The sequence below is a fragment of the Micropterus dolomieu genome, unplaced genomic scaffold (assembly GCF_021292245.1).
Source record: "Micropterus dolomieu isolate WLL.071019.BEF.003 ecotype Adirondacks unplaced genomic scaffold, ASM2129224v1 scaffold_347, whole genome shotgun sequence".
Classification (NCBI taxonomy): Eukaryota; Metazoa; Chordata; class Actinopteri; order Centrarchiformes; family Centrarchidae; genus Micropterus; species Micropterus dolomieu.
In genome coordinates, this window is record NW_025744334.1 from 1 (window position 1) to 19370 (window position 19370).

General features: G+C 40.5%; 2 protein-coding genes across 4 annotated transcripts in view; one reads left to right on the top strand and one right to left on the bottom strand.

The window, feature by feature from the left end:
• Positions 1 to 220: 220 nt before the first annotated feature.
• LOC123967400 (leucine-rich repeat-containing protein 40-like) lies at positions 221 to 2389 on the top strand. The gene is made up of 4 exons (XM_046043494.1): positions 221 to 271; positions 846 to 923; positions 1267 to 1452; positions 1967 to 2389. Exons 2-4 carry the CDS (start codon positions 877 to 879, stop codon positions 2070 to 2072), a joined length of 339 nt encoding a protein of 112 aa, XP_045899450.1. The 5' UTR covers positions 221 to 271; positions 846 to 876; the 3' UTR covers positions 2073 to 2389.
• Positions 2390 to 5088: 2699 nt separating this feature from the next.
• LOC123967401 (prohibitin-2-like) overlaps positions 5089 to 19370 on the bottom strand; it is a 31143-nt gene continuing 16861 nt past the window's right edge. For all 3 annotated transcript variants that reach the window (XM_046043496.1, XM_046043495.1, XM_046043497.1), the window contains exons 5-10: positions 10898 to 11082; positions 10464 to 10593; positions 6264 to 6367; positions 5985 to 6062; positions 5768 to 5844; positions 5089 to 5586 (exon numbers count right to left, since the gene is read on the bottom strand). In XM_046043496.1, coding sequence (XP_045899452.1) covers positions 5562 to 5586; positions 5768 to 5844; positions 5985 to 6062; positions 6264 to 6367; positions 10464 to 10593; positions 10898 to 11082 — 599 coding nt within the window. In that variant the 3' untranslated portion in view covers positions 5089 to 5561. The remainder of the gene's footprint in view (positions 5587 to 5767; positions 5845 to 5984; positions 6063 to 6263; positions 6368 to 10463; positions 10594 to 10897; positions 11083 to 19370) is intronic.

Below are 19370 nucleotides of genomic sequence, written 5' to 3' on the forward strand. Positions count from 1 at the left end.
CTGGAGTTTTTTTAAAATGTCAGCTGTGGCTCCGGGGAAGCAGTGAGTGGTAGCGTTAAAGAAACGGATGTTTCTGGATTATGGAGTCACCAATTATTAGTGCGGATGGACCGGAGTGTCTTCAGACAGGGCTGCATAGCGGTTGGATGTTAGCGGTTGCGCTAAGAGAAACAATCTGTTTGGCTTGTAATGAAGCCACATCCATAAAGCCAGTCAGCAGGAAATCTTTCTCTTTGAGATCCTCTGAAAGTCGTCAGTTGTCTTCCATAAGGTCAGCAATCTTTTTGTTCGCTTTAAGGAGTGTGCAGTCCTCATGGGGCAGAGTTATCTCGGCTAGCATAACGTTAGTCGCCAGAGCTTTGTTGTGATCAGTAGCGTTGATAGCGTTTTTACGGTCATCTAGCTTAAAATCCATGTCGGATGACTAAAATCCTTAACCCACATAAAACTTAAGTTAAATAAAACTGGATAAGAGTCAGGTTTAAGACAGAGCTTCCGACAGGTAGCTACAGACGCCAACACATGCGCATCTTTAAGTCGAAGAGGCTGACACCTCAATATTCATCAGCCTCCCAACATTTTGAGCTTTTATTCATGTCTGCTGTTTGCACTGCAGTTTGAATATCCAGCCAAATATTTAAGTAAATAAAGCTGAGTCACAATATGAGCTGCCATGATAAATTTCAGTTTGGGAACACTTTGGGAATCGCTGCTTTATTAGATAGATGAAGCAGGCAACATTACAGATTGCATGTCTGAAAAGGGCTTAGGAACAGGATATGGATGGCATTTTGATATAGAACCAGTAAATGAGTTCATGTTATATTTATGTCCTGCTTTTTCAGGAATAACCAGCTGAGTGATTTACCATCTGAAATGAAGAACTTAACTAAACTGTGCTCCATTATCCTCAGCTACAACAGGTAACTCACCGTTTCATGTTCAGCATGTTGGCTACTGAAGTTTGCATCAGTGGGCTGTTTCAGGTCCCCCACAGCATCAGCCTTTTGTTTTTGTCAAATAATGAGAGAGAGAGAGAGAGAGAGAGAGAGAGAGAGAGAGAGCTGAATGGAAAGCAACTATAGTGAATCAGTCAGCTATACTGTCACTATTACTATTCAGTTCAGCTTTATTGGCATGAATGTCAAATAACAATATTGCCAAAGCTGCAAATAAATTACAAAAGAATAATTCATTTAATACAGTTCATTAAATAGAACAGTAAAAGTGGTTTTTTTACACTCAAAGTCTTTGTACTGATCACAGATTCAAGTCCTTCCCTGAAGTACTCTATCAGATAGTTTCCTTGGAGTCGGTGTTGCTTGGTAACAACCAGGTGGGTGTGGTGGACCCTTGTCGTCTGATAAAGTTGGTTCATCTGTCAACACTGGACCTGTCAAACAATGACCTGCTGAACATTCCCCCTGAACTGGGCCTGTGTACCAGCCTCAGGTATGGAGCACACCTGAGCAAAGAAACAAAGTCTTCACGCTGTCCTGTCCTCCAACATGTGTTTGTGTCTGAACTTCTTCTCTGCAGCACACCACCAGCTACTGTCTCCAGAGTTAATGTCATAGAGGAAAATGAGCCTGGAGCAGCTCAGTATTTTTCCTGCGATGTGTGCAGCATTCTAGGAGTCATAGTATGATCATGTGATGTAACTGACCCCAGTGTTTATCCACTTTTCATCATTTACTTGTTCTTAAGTTGGTAAAACCCACAAAACGGTAGAATGAAGTCATTCAGCTGTTACGTGCTGCAAGGCCCTACTGAAAGCATAATCTGTCTTGTTAATGTAAAATTCATAGTTGTGGTCAGGGTTTGATATATTTGTTTTTTATTTTTCAAAAAGATCGAGCAATTTATCTGTTTATTTTAAAAACTGGATTTAAAAAGTCAATAATTGTGAAATCAAAATGTGAAAAGCCCTCACACTGGATAAATTGAAGCCTGTGTTGTCCCGCAGGTGTCTCAGTCTGGAGGGGAATCTTTTTCGCACTCCCAGAGCAGCCATCGTGGCCAAAGGAACGGATGCAGTGATGGAGTACCTCCGCAGCCGCATTCCTACATGACCCTGACCTCCGGGGTCATGATCAACACATCTTCTGGCCTTGCAATTCCTTGTTTCTTTCTCAGTATTGACATTTAAATGCATCAACAGCCACCTGATTGTTCTTTATCTTTATTGTACACAAGTCTGCAGTCAGAAGGAAACCAGTAGCCAAAGTTTCCCTCTTGAATTTCAATGTTGCTCCAGTGATGTGGTTTGTGTTAGATGGATGTGTAGAATGTGATAAATATTCCTGGACAATCGGAGTCAAACTCATGCCGACGTGTGACAGAAAAGAACCAATGACACTTCACTCAATAAAGTTGTTATATAACTTTAGGACATGGTGTGAATTTTATAAATGTGTAGTAGCAACAGTTTATGATCCAAGTTCTGTAAGTAAGTACTTTTAACAAGCTCTGCTTCTCACACCGTTTTGTGTTTACTCTAAAAAAGCTCAGTTTATGCATACAATTTAACATTTTCTTCATACTTAGTAGTCTTTGTCCCTCATGTTTGGTGGGATTGCTGGCCTCTTTGCACTACTCATCATATGTCCATGTTTGAATTAGACTGAAGGATTGACACTATTCCACATCATAGTTCATGTTCCAACAGATCCCCTTTCTTTCTATATTGACATATTTATTATTTACTTGACAGGTGAAGCGAAAAACACTGCTGATCTCATTACCATGACACCTGTGGTGTGGGATATTTTAGGCAGGAGGCATTGTGTCCTCAAAGTTGATTTGTTAGTCAGAGCATCTCCAAAACTATAGGTCTTGTGGGGTGGTCCTGGTCCACAGTGGTCAAAGGAGGGAAAGCGGTGAACCAGGGATGGGGTCCTGGTTGTAATGGGTAGGGAAGGCTGGCCCATGTGGTCCGATCCAACAGTTGCGTATGGTGCTGAGAAGCCTCAGACCAGTCAAGGTGCCCATGCTGACCCCTGCCGACTGCCGAAAGTGCCAACAATGGGCACGTGAGCATCAGAAGTCGACCTCGGAGCAATGGAAGAAGGTGACCTGTGGCCTGTAATACGAAGAGAGTTCAATCTACTCAGAGTTAACTTGGAGTTATTAATCAAACTCAGGGTTTACTGCTCAATAGGCATATTTATGTAGGCTTTAATTAAAAAGGACCAGGCACCACGGCAGGTGATCGTTCCAGAGGAGAGGGAAGACAGCCGGGATAGAGCCATGCTGGCCCAGCTTGGACGTAAGTCTGCTCCCGATAAATGTCCGGTCTGGAGGACATGGGACTCATGCTGCCAAACATCGGGAAATCAAAGACTGTTAGGCCATTTTTACACAGACCAGTCCCATCAATGTCCTGCAGCGGGCACACCGTGTTCTGTCAGAGCGCAAGGCTCCGGCTAGATGAGGAGGCGGACTCTGTATTTACGGTTTTTACGTGATGCTTGGTGCTTAAACAGTCAAATGGGATGGATTGGTTTCCTGCATGTCAGACTTGATATGTAGCCTCCATATTATCTCACATAACGTTAACACCTTTGTGCAGCGTCTGAAGCGCGTAGCAAATTCACAGCCACACCTCTGCAATGGGCCGCCCAACGCCGCTTGCAGCTGTAATTTTCTTTGCTCTTGTGAAAGCACTTTGTAACACTGTTTTGAAAAGTGCTCTATAAATAAAGATTATTATATATAAACCTTGGGTCCTGCCATTCACGTGGACGTTATTTTGACATGTACCACTTACCTGCAGACCACGTACACCCTTTCATGGAAACAGTAGTCTCTGATGGCCTCTTTCAGCAGGATAATGAGCCCTGGCACAAAACAAAAATGCTTCAGGAATGGTTTGAGGAACACAACAATCAGTTCAAGGTGTTGACTTGATCTCAATCCAATTCAGCACTGTGGGATGTGCTGGACACACACCCTCATAGTTCATTTCTGATTTCCATTTTTATAGTGGCTTTTATATTAATGTATATTGTCTGCTACATAGCAGAAGGGAATTACAAACTCAACTTCACTTTACAACCTGTTGTAATGTGACAAAATAAATCTACCTTGTACAAGTCCGATCCATGGAGGCACCACCTCGCAACTTAAAGGATCTGCTGCTAATGTCTTGGTGCCAGATACACCTTCAGAGGTCTACTGGAGTCCATTCCTCGAGGGGTTGGAGAGGGACCTACACTAAACTACCTACTAGGCAGGTGGTCATAATGTCATGGCTGATCGGTGTATATTGGATCAAGGTATTTATTATTATATAACACAAGGTTGTACAGTGAAAGTTTGTAGTCCCTCCATGCTACAGACAGAACCTAACAAATAATATTTATAATATAAATAAAGGACTAAAGTTACTTATATACATACATTCATACACCGTGAAATAATTCTGAAGTGCATTTTTTAAATTTCCGTCTCTGGGAGAAAGTTAACAGTAGTAGCAAGATAGTGATAATATGGTTTTCATCTTAACATAAAACGTCCAACATTTGTGAAAGTGTCTAACTGTGTTTGAGCACCAAACATGTTTGATGGACACAGAGTCCGCAACTACATTAAATCACCCATACTGCTACAGCTTTGTAATTTCAACCAAAATGTGAGCAGAACAGAACCTTACAATGACACCAAGTGGACATGTTGGTCATTTGAAGAATATTGGCAAATATCTGGGTTGGAAAAAACAATAGCTTCTCTTGGAACTACTGAATGGATGAAAACATTCAGCCACCACATAAATGGTGAAGAGCACTGTCCAACGGAATCTTCCACAGACCACGGCATATTATTCAATCATTTTTATTCTCATCTAACTATTCAGTGAATCCTTGTTTTCTGTATGGAAACATCTTGGTTCATTAGGTTTGTTCACTTATTTATTCTCTTAATGTGTCTGCACATGTGATTGGTTAAGTGATTCCAAACTCTCTTGGCATGGACTGCAGTTCATGAGAATAATTACATTATTCTGAATAAATATGGACACGATTTCTATAAACACAGAGGACATTACATCTTGTGTTACCATGAAGGAAATGATACACACAGCCTTTATTATCACTTTATAGACTTTATTATCAGACTTTATTATCATATATGGAAATTCTAGAAAATTAGCTGAAAGTGAACTATTTTTGTAATTCCAAATATATTTTAGTTAATGTAATAATTTGGCTGTTTTAAGTTCAATTCAATACAGTCACACTGCCAAATATAGTAATAACATGAGAAAGTGGTGGGACATAAAACCTGTCAGGTCCTCCTGACAGAAGACACTGATATTAATTATTGTGAATTACTGTTATATTAAATCACAAAAGATTGTAAATTCTACTGAAAAGCAATCCTTACGGTTTGTTGATTTTATCCTCCACCCCACCCTGGAAGAGAAGTTTTATAAAATAAAAGGGCTTGTTGTCCACATTCACACTTGTCATGTATGTTGATTCCCTATGTCACAAGCCAAGACTGTACAGATAGAGTTGATGACAGGGACAGTCTTACTGCCTCCCTTCATGTCCTCTTCATCACTTCTTTTGACCCAGTGACATGCTGAAAAACAACAGCACACATCATTAACCAGCACTGTAACACTGCTACACAAGGTTATCAGGTTTATTCTTCTTACTGGAACTGGATGCATGCCTATGAAATAATGATAAGTGGGCCATGAGTCAAGTTATTTTGTCAATCTATTGTTTCCAAAGTCAAGAATGAACTTTATGCAGCCTACCTAAAAAAAGCCTGGTCTTGCAGGTTCAGGACCAAACTGTCAGCATTGAGGTACACCTTGTTCTGAGATGATGCCACCTGGAAGAAGACACTTCATCACGTCAACCATCACTGACAAATGACTTTTTAGTTGCTCATTCAGGGATCCTGCAATACTCCCACACATTAAAATCAAAGTGGAACGGAGATAGAGAAAGGAGATAAACAATACTACTGACCGTCTTTGCAATGTTCTGTGCTGCTCTGATTCGCCTCAGCTTCAGGTAACCTGGGTTCTTAGTAACTGCTAGGCCCAGCTGACACAGACACAGTTTTAGTTTAGTTCATAGATTACCATCTATACAACATGACCAGAATGTAATGACATGCAGATAATGACACTAATTACTTTTCAGTCTTCTTAGATATTTAGTCCTTACAGTCAATAACAGTCTCTGGTGTTTTTTCACTGATTCAACTTTATATCTAACCAGACAGACACTTAACATGTTAGTCACCATTTTGGCAGCTTCAGCCTCTCCCTCAGCCTGGATGATCTTGTGTCTCTGATCCTGTTTGGCTTTTTCCACATAGAACTGGGCTCTCTGTGCCTCTTGCTGGGCTAAAACACACACAAACATGCATTGTTAGTGTTCTTCTTAGTACAAATCTCAAAACTTCAAAAACCTTCAAAAGTAAAACATAATTAAAGCTGCAAGCAGCGCTGGACTGTCGCGGCCGCGAGGCACTTGTGACGTGGCCACCAGTTACATTTACTTACTTACTACAGTTATGTACTTAACTTTTCAATAACCATAGAGGTTCAACATTTGAAAATTTGCTATAGCACGTCAAACTTTTTTTAATGTCCCGACCCATCGAGGCTGCTAACGTTAAATGGCTAGCTAGACAAACCAAAACGGTCCTTATCTTCTAACCTATGTTCTAGAGCTACCGTTTATGTATCAGAACGACCGGCTCACCGGCGTTTCTCTCGGTGCTCGGCGAGTCCGACTATGTTTTGAATGATTAGCTTTGGGTCAAGGAGGGGGGTTATGTTAGTATTTTTCTGGTTTGCACATATTTGTTTTTTTTAAAGGTAGGTAGGTTTATTGTCACAATATAACAGACTATATAATGAAATTGAGCTTTGTAACTCCCTGTAATTCACGTTTATTGTCATTTTAACCGGGATGCTAATTTTGTCTAGCAAAAAACAGGCTTAAAACAACACGTACTCACTAGAGAAAATAAAAACCCAACTCTTAATAAGCTTTTTCAATGGCGCTGACAGGTCACCATGGTAACGACTTGTCTATCACAGACAGTCCTGCCCTGAAGCATACTCTGCTTTCTGGTCTATTTTCCTCTAAATGAGACCCTAATTTACTAAATGAACATCATGCTGTATTAAAGAAGACATGAAACTAGCGATCATACCATATGAAAGTGTTTACAGAGGGAATAAATCAGCTGATAAGTATGGTCGTTTTAACATTATTTCTAATGGAGGATGTTTTAGGTTGAGCTCATTTTAACGTTTTTATATCCAGTTGGGTAGTTTAATCTGCAGCAATGCATCAAATTCTACATAATCGGCATGTTTAAACTATTTTAATGTACGGTATATATTACTGTAGACAAAATGTGTATTGTACACTATATTGACAAAAGTTTTAGGACACCCCTCCAAATCACTGAATTCAGGTGTTCCAATCACTTCCATGGCCACAGGTGTATAAAATCAAGCACCTCGGCATGCAGACTGCTTCTACAAACATTTGTGAAAGAATGGGTCGCTCTCAGGAGCTCAGTGAATTCAAGTGTGGTACCGTGACAGGTTGCCACCTGTGCAAGTCCATTCATGAAATTTCCTCACTACTAAATATTCCACAATCAATTGTTAGTGGTATTATAACAAAGTGGAAGCAATTGTGAACAACAGAAACTCAGCCATGAAGTGGTAGGCCACATAAAAATCATAGAACGGGGTCAGCGCACGCTGAGGTACACAGTGTGCGGAAGTTGCCAACTTTCTGAATTAATAGCTACAGACCTCTAAACGTCATGTGGCCTTCGCATTAGCATCCAAGCCTTACATCACCAATTGCAATACAATGCGTCAGATGCAGTGGTAAAAAGCACGCCACAACTGGACACTAGAGCAGTGGAGACGTGGTCTCTGGAGTGACGAATCACGCTTATCTGTCTGGCAATCCGATGGACGAATGGGTTTGGTGGTTTCCAGGAGAACGATACTTGCCTGACTGCATCGTGCCAAGTGTAAAGTTTATGGTGTGGGGGTGTTTTTCAGGGGTTGGGCTTGGCCCCTTAGTTCTAGTGAAAGGAACTGTTAATGCTTCAGCATACCAAGAGATTTTGTGACAATTTCATGCTCCCAACTTTGTGGAAACGGTTTCCGGATGGCCGCTTCCTGTTCCAACATGACTGCGCACCAGTGCACAAAGCAAGGTCCATAAAGAACTGGATGAGCGTGTACGGTGTGGAGAACTTGACTTTATAACATTGCCTAAGACATATCTACCATCCTAGCCCCCTTGGTGGGAAACACGCCTCACCACATCCAAAACTCCACTGACTTTGTAAACAAAGCTCGAGGACTGAAACTGGACACAGATGAAACCATGGTGTGACTTCTTTGTTCACCGGCATCCCCACCATAGAAGCAGTAGAAACCGCAAACGGCTAACACAAGACAACATCCTGGACAACAGAACTAGCCTCAGCCCACATCTGTAAATTACTCGACCTCTGTCTAAACACCACCTATTTCCAGTACAACGGAGGATTCTACAGACAAAAGCATGGCTGTGCCATGAGCTCACCGGTTTCCCCTCTTGTGGCAAACATCTACATGGAAGAAGTGGAGAACAAAGCCCTCAACTCACAGGTATGTGGACGACACCTGGGTCGAAATTAAAAGCCAGGAAGTGCAAGCCTTCACAGAACACATCAACTGTGTGGACAGTAACATCAAGTTCACACGAGAAGATGTTCACAACAACAGTTTGGCCTTCCTGCACTGTACACACTGAAGAGGACACAGAAAACCCACACACACACAGACCAATACCTACTTTTCGATTCCCACCACCCACTGGAGCACAAGCTAGGGGTCATGAGAACACTGCACCACAGAGCGGAAACCATACCAACAAGCGCCCAAGCCAGAGAGAAGGAACAGAAACACCTGAAGGGGGCACTTACAGCCTGTGGATACCCTAAATGGACCTGAAAACAGCCACAAGATCCAAGCAGAACAAATCTACAGGGGAGGAGGAAAAGAAGGTCAAACGCAACAACATTGTGATTCCAGGTGTGTCTGGAGTATCAGAGAAACTCAGGAGGATTTTCAACAAACATCTCTGTGTTTTTAAAACCCAAGAACACGCTAAGACAGATACTGGTACACCCCAAAGACCGCACACCCAAACACAAGAAAAGCAATCTAGTGTATGCGGTCCAATGCAGTGAGGAATGCACAGACCTGTATATTGGGGAGACTAAACAACCACTACACAAACGCATGGCTCAACACAGAAGGGCCAACTCCTCAGGTCAAGACTCTGCAGTCTACTTACATCTGAAGGACAGAGGACACTCGTTTGAGGACCACCAGGTGCACATTTTCGACAGAGAAGATTTATGGTTTGAAAGAGGTGTCAAGGAAGCATCTACACCAGGGTTGAGAAGCCGTCATTGAACAGGGGAGGGGGTCTACGCCACCACTTATCCCCCACTTACAATGCTGTCCTTTCATCACTTCCCAGGAAACTCAACAAACGTAACCTATTGACCTCAGGTGAAGATTCCAACGATGGTTGTTCAGTCTTGGCCTCGGGTAGTCCTAACGACTGTAACGACTGTCGTTACAGCAACCAGGAACACTAACGAACCAGCGGTATCCACGATCCTGGCAAACGACCCCACAGAGGTTAAATAGTTGAGTTTCCCTACTAGTCAGTCAGACCTGAAGAATTCTCTCAGATGAGGGATGAAAAATCTTTTTGTATCTTCAACCAAAGTCCAGTTGCCCTTGACTTTAACTTTCTTTGGATAACTATGACCTGGATGACTGAGAACCTTTAAAGACTTCTAGAAGAATGGTCAAAAATTCCCAAGAACCCAAATTCTAAACCTTGTGGACAGCCTTCCCAGAAGAGTTGGAGCTGCAAAGAGTATGGACTCCATATTAAACCCTACAGATTAAGAAAGGGATGTCATTAACCTTCATGTGCATGTAAAGACAGGTGACCCAAAACTGTTGGTAATATAGTGTATATCATGGAATGGCCGAAAAATATGGAGATATTATTTATAAGCCATTTTGCACAGCACTAACATTCACCAATAACAGGGTTTTTTTTCATTATTTCATAGTACTTTTCATCACAATGTCTTTGTCAGTCAAAACAAACCCATGTGATTATCTGTTGGCTCAATCAGACTGAAGCAACAAGTTGTGTCTCAGTACTGAAGATCCTGCCAATGTAAAGCTGATTTGGGAGTTAAACAATTGCCCTTTTCAATTTGAGTCTACTGTGATAATCAACAGCTTTCCTTTAAATACTGTTAACATTTCTGAAATGTTTAAATTGAATCTCAACATTTATTTTTATTGAGCTGTTAATCTGTGTGAGATTAATGGTGCTGTTACTCAGAGTAAGCCATTCTGCTGCCCGAGGGTGGAGCCTTACCAACTTGCTTGGCCTCCACAGCAGCAGTGTACTGGCTGCTGAAGCTCAGCTCAGTGATGGACACATCATCAAGAATAATGTTGAAGTCTTTTGCTCTCTCAAACAGCTCCCTGCGCACCAGTAATGACACCTAGACAATCAAACAGACCAACAATATTCAACACGTGACAATATCACACAGATATGGACTGGAAAGTTTTGAGGCAGTGGTGTGTAGTTTTCATATATTGGATAGCATTATATTCTGAGGTCTTTGGACACCTGACACAGTAAATAGTCTAAAAAGTGTTAAAAAAATATTAGTAACATTTGATTATTGCTAGACCTGTTCAAGTGAAAATGTATATATAAATACAGACTGGGATAAAACAAATATCATAGGCATACATCCCAGCAGAGTGTACAGAGATGTTAGACAGTAGTGACGACAGTACCTGTGCTCTCTGTGTGATGAGCTGCGAGGCGTTAAACTTTGCCACCACAGACTTGAGGACCTCGTTGACAATGGAGGGCAGGACTCTCTCATCGTAGTCCTTCCCCAAGTGTTGGTACATGACCGGCAGGTTTGAAGCTAGGGGCCTGGACAACACCCGCACTGCTATGTTCACCATCTGCAGATCTACACACACACACACACACACACACACACACACACAAAATGATACCTTGGTAAAATGAATACTGACCAGCCTCTGACTGCGGTTGGGATATCCTTCTGCTCTTTCTGAGTAGGAGTTTGTTTCTTTTACTGCACATCACAGAGTCATCTGTATCACATTAGTTTACATTCTACCAACTGCCAGTTTGTCCATCTGAATTCTGTTTCATCTTTACATATTAGTGCCCTTTTCTGGTGCAAATCATCTTTATATCCAAAACCGTCTCAACACTGAGAGAACACACAGACACTCAAATAAACGCCAAAATTTGTCAGTTAATACAAGAAGCTATTGAGAACAAAAACAGAAAGATGACAATGATAAAAAAGACAGATCCACCCATGAGGTGTACTTACACACAGCCTACAAAGCCATGCTCACACTAACACTACAGCAGGGCTATTCAATTGCAAACTCAATTGGGCCAGATTTCAAAGATGGGCCAGACATTTTCTCACGAGCTGGGATGGGTATCATTAGAATTTTATTGATATGCTCTTATTGATACTCCTTTTTCGTTCAGTTCTTTATCGATACTCTTATCATTCTTTTTCATTGCATAAAAAATGCCTTTTAAAAAATATATTATTTTCAAAAATAATTCAATATATTATTGTAACTAGATATTGTTTGTAGAGCAGCAACAGGATTTCCAACAGTCACTAATACATTGCTGGAAACAAATCTAACATGTCAGTAAAATAAATCATATTCCTGACATCAAAATACTGAGTGAAGTTTTGAAAAAAAATTATGAACTCCCTATCAGTCCTTCCTCCTGTCCTCCCCCCCCCCCCCCCCCCCCCCCCCCCCCACTGCTGCTGCTGGTAGAGAGGAGCTGGTTTGTCTCAGACAGCACCTGAGTTTATATGTGCCATATTTTAAGCTATGTTGCAAACTAAACAGTTACTAAAGACAGACAGCTTTCACTTTAGCTTGTTTGTAACAATAACTTATTAGCCGAGCTAGTGCTGTGCTAAAACCAAAACACAGCTGTGGTGGATGAGAGACTGAGCAGATTAAAATATTATGTTATACTGTACATGTTTATGCTAAACAGGTGTATTGATAAAGTTGTCTTTTTCCTCGCAAAGATTTATTGCACTACATGGTGTGTTCACATACAACACCAAGCGAGCGTTTTGCGTGGCTTGATTACATACAAAGTCAATACAAATTAATGTGAATTCCCGGGTGGTGCAGAAGATGCATTTGTTGTGACAGTTTGCTTGTTCGCTCGAGTTCCAATTTTTTTTTAACTTTAACTTGAGCGAGAAATTCGCATGATGCTATGTTGCGAAAGCCTGTCAGCGGTGAGACTGTCCGGACGTCACAGACGGAGGAAAATAGAAAATAGAAGGCCAATTGTAACTGTGTGCAGACTTAATGTGGTATATTCTTCAATGGAATCCCGGAGTCTAATAGGAAATGGTCAAGAGGTAAAAAGGTTTGTTGATGAATTTAAAGAAGCACCAGAATTGATATGTATCCAAGAGACTTGGTGAAAGCTCTAGATTTTGTAATCCCAGGTTATGAATGTTTGATATTAGATAGGTCTGATAGATCAGGTGGGGATTGTGCAACTTCAGTTAAGATTAGGCTGCAGTATAGGAGTATGGAAGCATGTAGTGGACAAATTTCAAATTATCATGCAAACCTGAAAATGAAATTCCACAATAACATTATCATTTTCCACGTAAGTATGTGTTATTTGAGTAAAAATGAAAAAGAAAATGCAATCATCCAATTTCCATTTTAATTGTCACATACTTGTGTGAGCATTCTAGGACAATATTAAAATAAAAATGGAAACAGCATTCGACATTTAATTTTCAAAGACTTAGTCTTCTCTATAGTGGACTTTATTCAAATACCCTGAGTTAAATAGCCCCCCCAGTCTATTGCATTTACATGTCCATGTCCTCATGGTCCTTTTAGGTCAAAATTAATATGCCATTTTCTAACTATGTGAAAATGAAAATGAGAACAGCATTTGACATTTAATTTTTTAAGACTTACTCTATAGTGGAGTGAAACAGCACCCCCAGTCTCTTGCGTTGCATTTACTTTTGCAAGCAGCTTTACAATATAGAAAACCCAAAGTGCCAGAACAATCAATAAATTAATAAAATAATAAATAAATAGATGTGGAAATATAAAAAGAAAGAACAAATAAATAAATGGCTCGCTAGCGCCCCCTACAGAGCAGCCCCGTGACAAAGTTTTACCTACGTGTACGAAAATTCTGGGGTACGTGTATCATGTCCAGACGCACAAAAAAGTCTTTTGGAGCCATTGACTAAACCCAACACGAAGTCGGGGAGTCGGTGAGATTTACACACCACCACAACTCCTCCTAGGGATTTAGTCTGATCAACTTCAAATTTTTGCTGTGCAGTCCAAACCCATTGGTTTGGTCGATTAAAAGTTATTCAAACGGTTCCTACAAGTCGACCAGTTTTCCCATGGTGTGTAATCAAAAATTGGTGATTTGCCATGAAACAGGAAGTTGTTATAACTTCAGTACACATGCTCACATCTGCACCAAATTTGAATAGTGTAACAATAGTCCCGCCCTGAACACATCCATATGCCAATATTCACTCAAGTCACAGTGCCACCTGCTGGCAACAGGAAATGACACGTTTTACACTGTAATTTACTACTCCTAGCAGGTTGAATACATAAACTTCAAAACTATCCCAGAAAACCCTTAACAAATTGATGAGGTCATGACGTAAAACCTGTGAGTTTTCGGTTAACGGCATGGTGGTGGCGTGGCTTCGAAGTCCCACACTTCGCCATGACACAGGAATTTGTTGTAACCTGACTGTACAAGCTCAGATCTGTACCAGATTTTACACATTTAATAAGAGTCTTGCCCTGAACACATGTTCAAGACAACATTCACCCGTAGTCATAGCAACCACCTACTGGCAACAGGAAGTGACTTTCAACGCAGCGGTGAGTTTTTGTGAATCGGTGTGCCCGTGGCATGGCGTCCAAAGTCGATGATTCGTCATGAAAGAGGAAGTTTTGTAACTTCAGTGTACATGCTCACATCTGCACCAAACTTTACGTGCTTGATAACAGTCCCATCATCTGCATGTTCAGTTATAGATGTAGTGCGAAGTGCTAAGTAGCGCCACAAAGGGGACACCGAAAGTTATGATTAACATCTTTGTGCAGCGTCCGAAGCCCTTGGCAAATTCACAGCCACACCGGCAGAGCTCCAGAATCTGCAGCGCGGGTGCCTCACACCTCGATGTAAATGTAAATGCTCCGTACTTGTATAGCGCTTTTCTAGTCTTTTTGACCACTCAAAGCGCTTTTACACTACATCTGCATTCACCAGTCACACACATTCATACACTGAGCCTAAGTGCTCAAACGGAAACTAACATTCACACTCACTCATACACTGGCAGAATAGCCGCCAGGGGCAATTCGGGGTTCAGTATCTTGCCCAAGGACACTTCGACACGCAACCAGGGGGAGCCAGGGATTGAACCGCCTTGACCTTCCGATTAACGGCCAACCCGCTCTACCTCCAGAGCCACAGCCGCCCCATGCACTACATGTGCGAGGGCCCAACCAACACTGCTTGCAGCTTTAATTTAAAGTGATCTTATCAATACATTCACAGAGATTTAAAAAGGAAAATAATTATATTAAACATAAATAGCTAAATTACACAAAATCAACCAACAAAGCAAACTGCATTCCCTAGAAATAACCTGCTGCACAACAGCTGTTTCTAACCTGATTAACAGCAGATTAATTATATTTTTAAATATATACACTTTTACTTGAGTATGTTTGTCATTTTTCCTTTTACTTTTTATGGGAGTAATTGTACTTTTCCTTGAGTAAAGATTTTGAGTAGCTACTCTACCCACTACTGGCCAGAGGTACCAGTACTCGCGCTGATATGGTGAATGTGAGACAGACAGAGATGAGGGCAATGGCAGAACAGAGTCAAAGCCACAGTCCAAATCATCAGTTAATTTTAAGTTTGATGATGATATGGCTTATTTATTTATTGTATTCAAGGGCTCAGCTGAGTTGATTTCTGTACTTTAGGAGAGTTAAAGAGGTGTTTCTAGTTTTGAAAATGTATTTTAAAGGTTCATTTAGTGATGTACTCGTATAAAATTCTCAAGAATGCAGGAATAAAAGGTCTCTAAAGATCCAGAGCACCTGACAAATGCTTTGTCTGGAAAGTGGGCTGACCAGGGATTAACTCGTAGGCCATTTTTTTGCCTCTGTCCGTGACCATCTTTGACCTTAAAAACCTGCGTCCTGAGGTGTGTATGTGTCTCTGCTACATGTCCATGAACAATTTGAATGTAGTCAAAATGTTCACACAGAGATGAGCATCCTACAGTATTTTAAGAGGAAGAGGACAGCGGTCACAGGAGTAGGAGTAGGAGTAGAAAAAACTGTATGGGTAAAAAAAACTGTACATCCAAAGTATGGGATTATTTCAAGCTAAAAGAAAACAACAACTCTGTAATGTCGCAAATTTAGCATTTTACTGAAATAATGATTGATTGTTGAGTTGAAGGCTAGCCAAAGTAAGCCACAATCCTCAGCTGAAAATGTACACACGTGCGTTTGCCGCCGCCACGCAAAAGTACTTCTTAAACGACATATCGATGAATCTATAGAAGCTTCGAGTACTGAAATCATCGTTAGCTGCAGCCCTAATTTATTGCGACCTCTGGGGAGGTCTTGTGTGGCTTACACGGTGTTGATGAACCTATTTACCACAGGGGCATTCGATCAGCTCTGAGACCTCAGAATTGCAAAGTCTCAAATTATGATCTAGTTGGATTCATAATTACTCGGTATGCAGGTCATTCTTCGTTTCAGCACTTACACATAGGTTGGTTTGGATGTGTGCTCGTTCTTTTATGTTTAAACTAGACAGAGTAGCAGACAAGGCACTCCTTGAACTTCAGGCTCTGGTACTGGGTATAAGGGTCCTTATTTTGTCTTTAAGTATAAGGTAGAAAGTGGAAATACTACTACACAAAGAAATACACATGGACTGTATACACTACACTTACCATCAGGGTTGGGGAGTAACGGATTACATGTAACAGCGTTACGTAATCAGGATACAAAAATAAAGTAATTGTATTCTGTTACAGTACAGCAAATAAAGACATAATCAGATTACAGGTACATTTTGTAAAAATGGGGATTACTCACAGGGATTCCTTTAAACATAAAGTTTCCATGAAACAGAAAACGGAGTGCTATTTGCCATTTACATGTTTGTTTCCTGTAAAAACACAAAGCTAGGGAGGGATTTGTTGCAGATACTGACTGGCGTGTAGCCAGTAGTTGAATGTGGTTACAGCCCCACCCAGTCATGCAGACTGTGCGGACTGATTCCAGCTCCCAGTGAGTGAAAACGGCAGCCAAACCCAGGACCGCACACGGCCTCCGAGACGGACAGAGGCCAGCCTGACCACTGGGAATGCAGTACGAAGGTGGTTTTCTTGCCAGTTTGTCCCGGGGGCTGAGTCAACTAATGAGGCTGTGTTCGGGTCCTGTTTATGCCGTGTTCACTTGGAGGCTGCTGATCGCTGTTTCGTTGCTTGCTTGCCCGGTGCTGCTCCCCGCATTCACTCCAGTGCTTGAGTAAAGGTCTAAACCTAAACACACACTCTGGTGTTCTGAGCTCCCAGTACGGGCACAGTAAGCTAATTTGACAAGTAGTTGCAGGCTAACTGAGCTAATTAGATAATGGCAGCTATTTAGCAGCAGTTAGCTGACTTGCTACAGCAACAAGCAAAGCTGTGTGTCCATCAGGAAAAGATGAGGCAGAGCAGCCGGGGAACGTCGGAGAAAAAAACAAATATATTTTCCATCAAATATGATCCAGTTTCAGTAAAATCAGTGAATAAAGTTGTGCTTTTGTACAGTGGTGCTCATCACTATTTTTCAGCAGTGTCATAAAAATTAAGAAAGTTTTTTATTGGACACTAAATTAATCCAGGCCCCCCAGTGCAGGATGATTCATCAACATTTTAAAATCATTTTCCAGGTCACTAAATTGTCATTAAGAATACCTACAAAACAACATTTTAAGTCATTGATGGGCCAGATCCTGCCATATGACGTATAGGCCCAGTGCAAGGCATATCATATAAAAACATTTAAATATCGATTTTCATTTCATTGGAATGGGATATTTTATAATTATGTTTCTCTAAAAGTACACTGAGCAGACAACGCATCTTTGATGCTCTCTTGTCTTTATTTGCGTATTTGGTATTGAAGTAATCCAAAAGTAACTAAAAGTAATCAGGTTACATTACTTTTATTTTCAGGTACTTGGATTATGTTACTGATTACATTTTTTAACAATTAGTAATTGTACCAGATTACATTTATAAAATCACCCTCCCAAGCCTGCTTACCATGAGGCAGAAATGAGTGCAACAGACATGCTGTAAGTTACCATGTCAGCAGAACTGAAGGTTACTGATTTTACAAAGTCTTTTGTACTTCCTCCTCCCTTCCCTTTCTATGTACTCACTAACCAAAGTATCTGTAGCTACTTTGCGGACTGTTCTGTATCCATGTTTCAGATAAATATGGATATAATTTATCAGATAATTAAACATTTTTCAGGTGCAGATTCAGTTTGAGATCATTTCATATAATTTATATTGTGATCTGTCAACACTATAATAAAGTTTGTGATATAAGAAAATTTCTTGTCTTGTTTACAGACAGCAGCACCAACCGGAGTGCCAGCGTTTGTATTTAAACTCAAACTTGGTATTTCTTGTTTGCTTGCTGGAATTCAGAAGATGTTTTAGTTAAGAAATGGACTCTGGAGATTTGAGATAATTACTTAATTATTGGTGGTTGAACTGTGGGTTTTGTAATGAGCACTGACTGTGATTTGAATTTCCATGAAAATTGGATGATTGCATTTTCATTGTCACCTAAATAACACATACATATGTGGAAAATAATGTTATTGTTATGGGACTGTGTGGGATTACATTTTCATTTTCAAGTTTGCATGATATTTTGAAATTAGTCCACTATATGCTTCCATGTAGGAGAGTTGATATTATTTCTAATCTTGAGTGTTTGGATCAGTCAAAATTCTATAACTGTGCTAAATTATTATAACCCTTGTAAACCTTTGGTATTGTCAGATTTTGATGAGATAATAGAGACGGTAAATTGTCCTGTTATATGGATTGGAGATTTTAATACACATAATTCTTTATGGGGTATTGATCTTAAGGATAAAAATGGTGTTATAGTAGAAAAATTTCTAGATAAGTATGAGTTGGTAGTGTTAAATGATGGAAGGCCAACTAGGTATCATATTGTCATAAATACCTGCAGTCATATAGATTTATCAATTGCTTCGTCAAATTTAGCTAGAGTTGGTGAATGGGATGTTATAAATATATCCATTGTGTAGTGATCATTATTCTATTTAAGGGCTGGGGCGATTCGTTGGTGTAATCGATTACATAAATACGTCGACTTGCATTACGTGCGTCGAAGCTCCAGCTACAAACCGTGCCTTTGATCGGATAAAGTTTGGGAGTATTTTAGACAGACACTCAACAACGTGCTGCTCCGTGAGCTCTGTGCACTGGAAATAGCTTCACTGCAGCACAACTGCTGTCCACGAAAAAGTGAAGCAGCACAAACACGTGTAGCGAAAGTATCCTGGAGCACTGACGGCAGCACCGCAAATCGTGTTTACTTTCTGTCTCCACACAAGCACGGCACATTATCAGCACGAGGACATGTAGTTTCTTCATTGCCTTCATGTTAAAAGTAATGAGCTCGTATGAGCGAGAAAACAGCTGAAACTAACATTACAGACAATCTGTGTGAGTAAAGTAAAGTAGCCTAATTACTGTCTGTTATTGCTATTATCACAACACATCAGTGATGTGGAAATTGGATTCATTTTAAGATATGCTAATATTGTCATTATTCTAATTATATTAGTTTCTAGACATATTTTTTATATTTATTTTGGATAAATTGGTATGTTAATCGAGTAATAGGCAACTTCTTTTTCCCTTTAGAATACACAAAATTAGTCGTTAGATTAACTGACATGAAAAATAATTGTTATGTCCAGGCCTATCCTATTTTATGCAGGTTTGGTAGGGATTTGAAGAGAGAAGTGGAAAAGAAAGCCCCTAGATATAGCTTTTCTCAGGCCGAATGGGATAAATTCCAGGAGAGG